The sequence below is a fragment of the Propithecus coquereli genome, unplaced genomic scaffold (assembly GCF_000956105.1).
Source record: "Propithecus coquereli isolate 6110/MARCELLA unplaced genomic scaffold, Pcoq_1.0 Scaffold129, whole genome shotgun sequence".
Taxonomy (NCBI): Eukaryota; Metazoa; Chordata; class Mammalia; order Primates; family Indriidae; genus Propithecus; species Propithecus coquereli.
In genome coordinates, this window is record NW_012137080.1 from 584,538 (window position 1) to 585,690 (window position 1,153).

General features: G+C 35.7%; 1 protein-coding gene across 1 annotated transcript in view; it reads right to left on the minus strand.

The window, feature by feature from the left end:
- KCNK2 (potassium channel, two pore domain subfamily K, member 2) overlaps positions 1-1,153 on the minus strand; it is a 275,176-nt gene that overhangs the window by 17,925 nt on the left and 256,098 nt on the right. Inside the window, exon 8 of the mRNA XM_012638318.1 lies at positions 923-977. Within this exon, the coding sequence (XP_012493772.1) occupies positions 923-977 (55 nt within the window). The remainder of the gene's footprint in view (positions 1-922; positions 978-1,153) is intronic.

Below are 1,153 nucleotides of genomic sequence, written 5' to 3' on the forward strand. Positions count from 1 at the left end.
TGTGTCTTATTCCCCTATCTCAAGCACAGTTTCAGTATCTGAAACATATTGGCCACCCAACAGAACCTTAAAACACTGAATTGTGCCAATAAAATAAACTGCTTTTCCTTTACACTTTCATATATCAGAATACTTAAACACGTCAATGTTTGAAAATCCAGTTCCATAGATAAACTAATGGGGATTATTTTAAAATTTAAAGGCATTAAATCTAGTTTGTATTCATTAAATGGAAGCTTATTGGAAATTCTGTTCCAAGCAGTGGCAGATATGTATTCTTTTTTTTCTATGCAAGTCAAGGGAAGAAATTATTTAGGGCTAAACCAGTCTCTGTTGAAATGCATTACCAGAATCAGTGTCAGTGTGAGTTATAGATGAGCAGCTGGAGAGCTTAAGAGTGTGAAAAGGGAGATGAGAAGTGAGTAATAAAGTAGTGAGAAAAGAACAAGCCTTCATTTTGTGGTTCTTTGTTGCTACTGTTTTTAGAGGTTAACACATGTGTCTCTGAATATATGATATGCTCCATTGGTTTAAAATATCTTTATCATATTTAACCTTTGCATAACAAAATGTGAGAGAAAATATGCAATATGGTCTACTCTAAGCAGATCTAGGAAAATTATTTTTCCAGCTTCTGTCTCAAAGGAGACATTATTTCCAGTAATTTCTCTTAAGAATAAACTCTCCCATGTACAATTGCATGGGTGTGGGTGGTCGACATTTACAGAAATCCTCTGGAATAAGAGATGATCCAGGTATGGCTGGTCACTTTGACACACTGGATGAAATACAGAGGCGGCAAAAGAAATATGAAGCCCAAAGATATTTGCCAAGAATTGCTTTAGATTGGGGAAAAAGGAAGTAATGTGAATTTACATACTTATTTCACTATCTTTCGGGTTTGTCTTTTACTCTTCCTGACTCCTTGAAATGATACCAAGTAAAGACAATGAAATTTCTAGGAGGAAAAATGCAATCTATATCATTAGCACAGAAGAAGCAACTTTGTTTTCAGACAGGTTATTGCCAGAGATCCTGATCTTAGTCTATAGCTGTGCTGTTCACGTGAGAGCTACTGCATTGTGGCTATTGGCCACCTCAAATGGGGCCAGTTTGATCTAAGATATACTCTAAGTGTAAAATACACACCAGA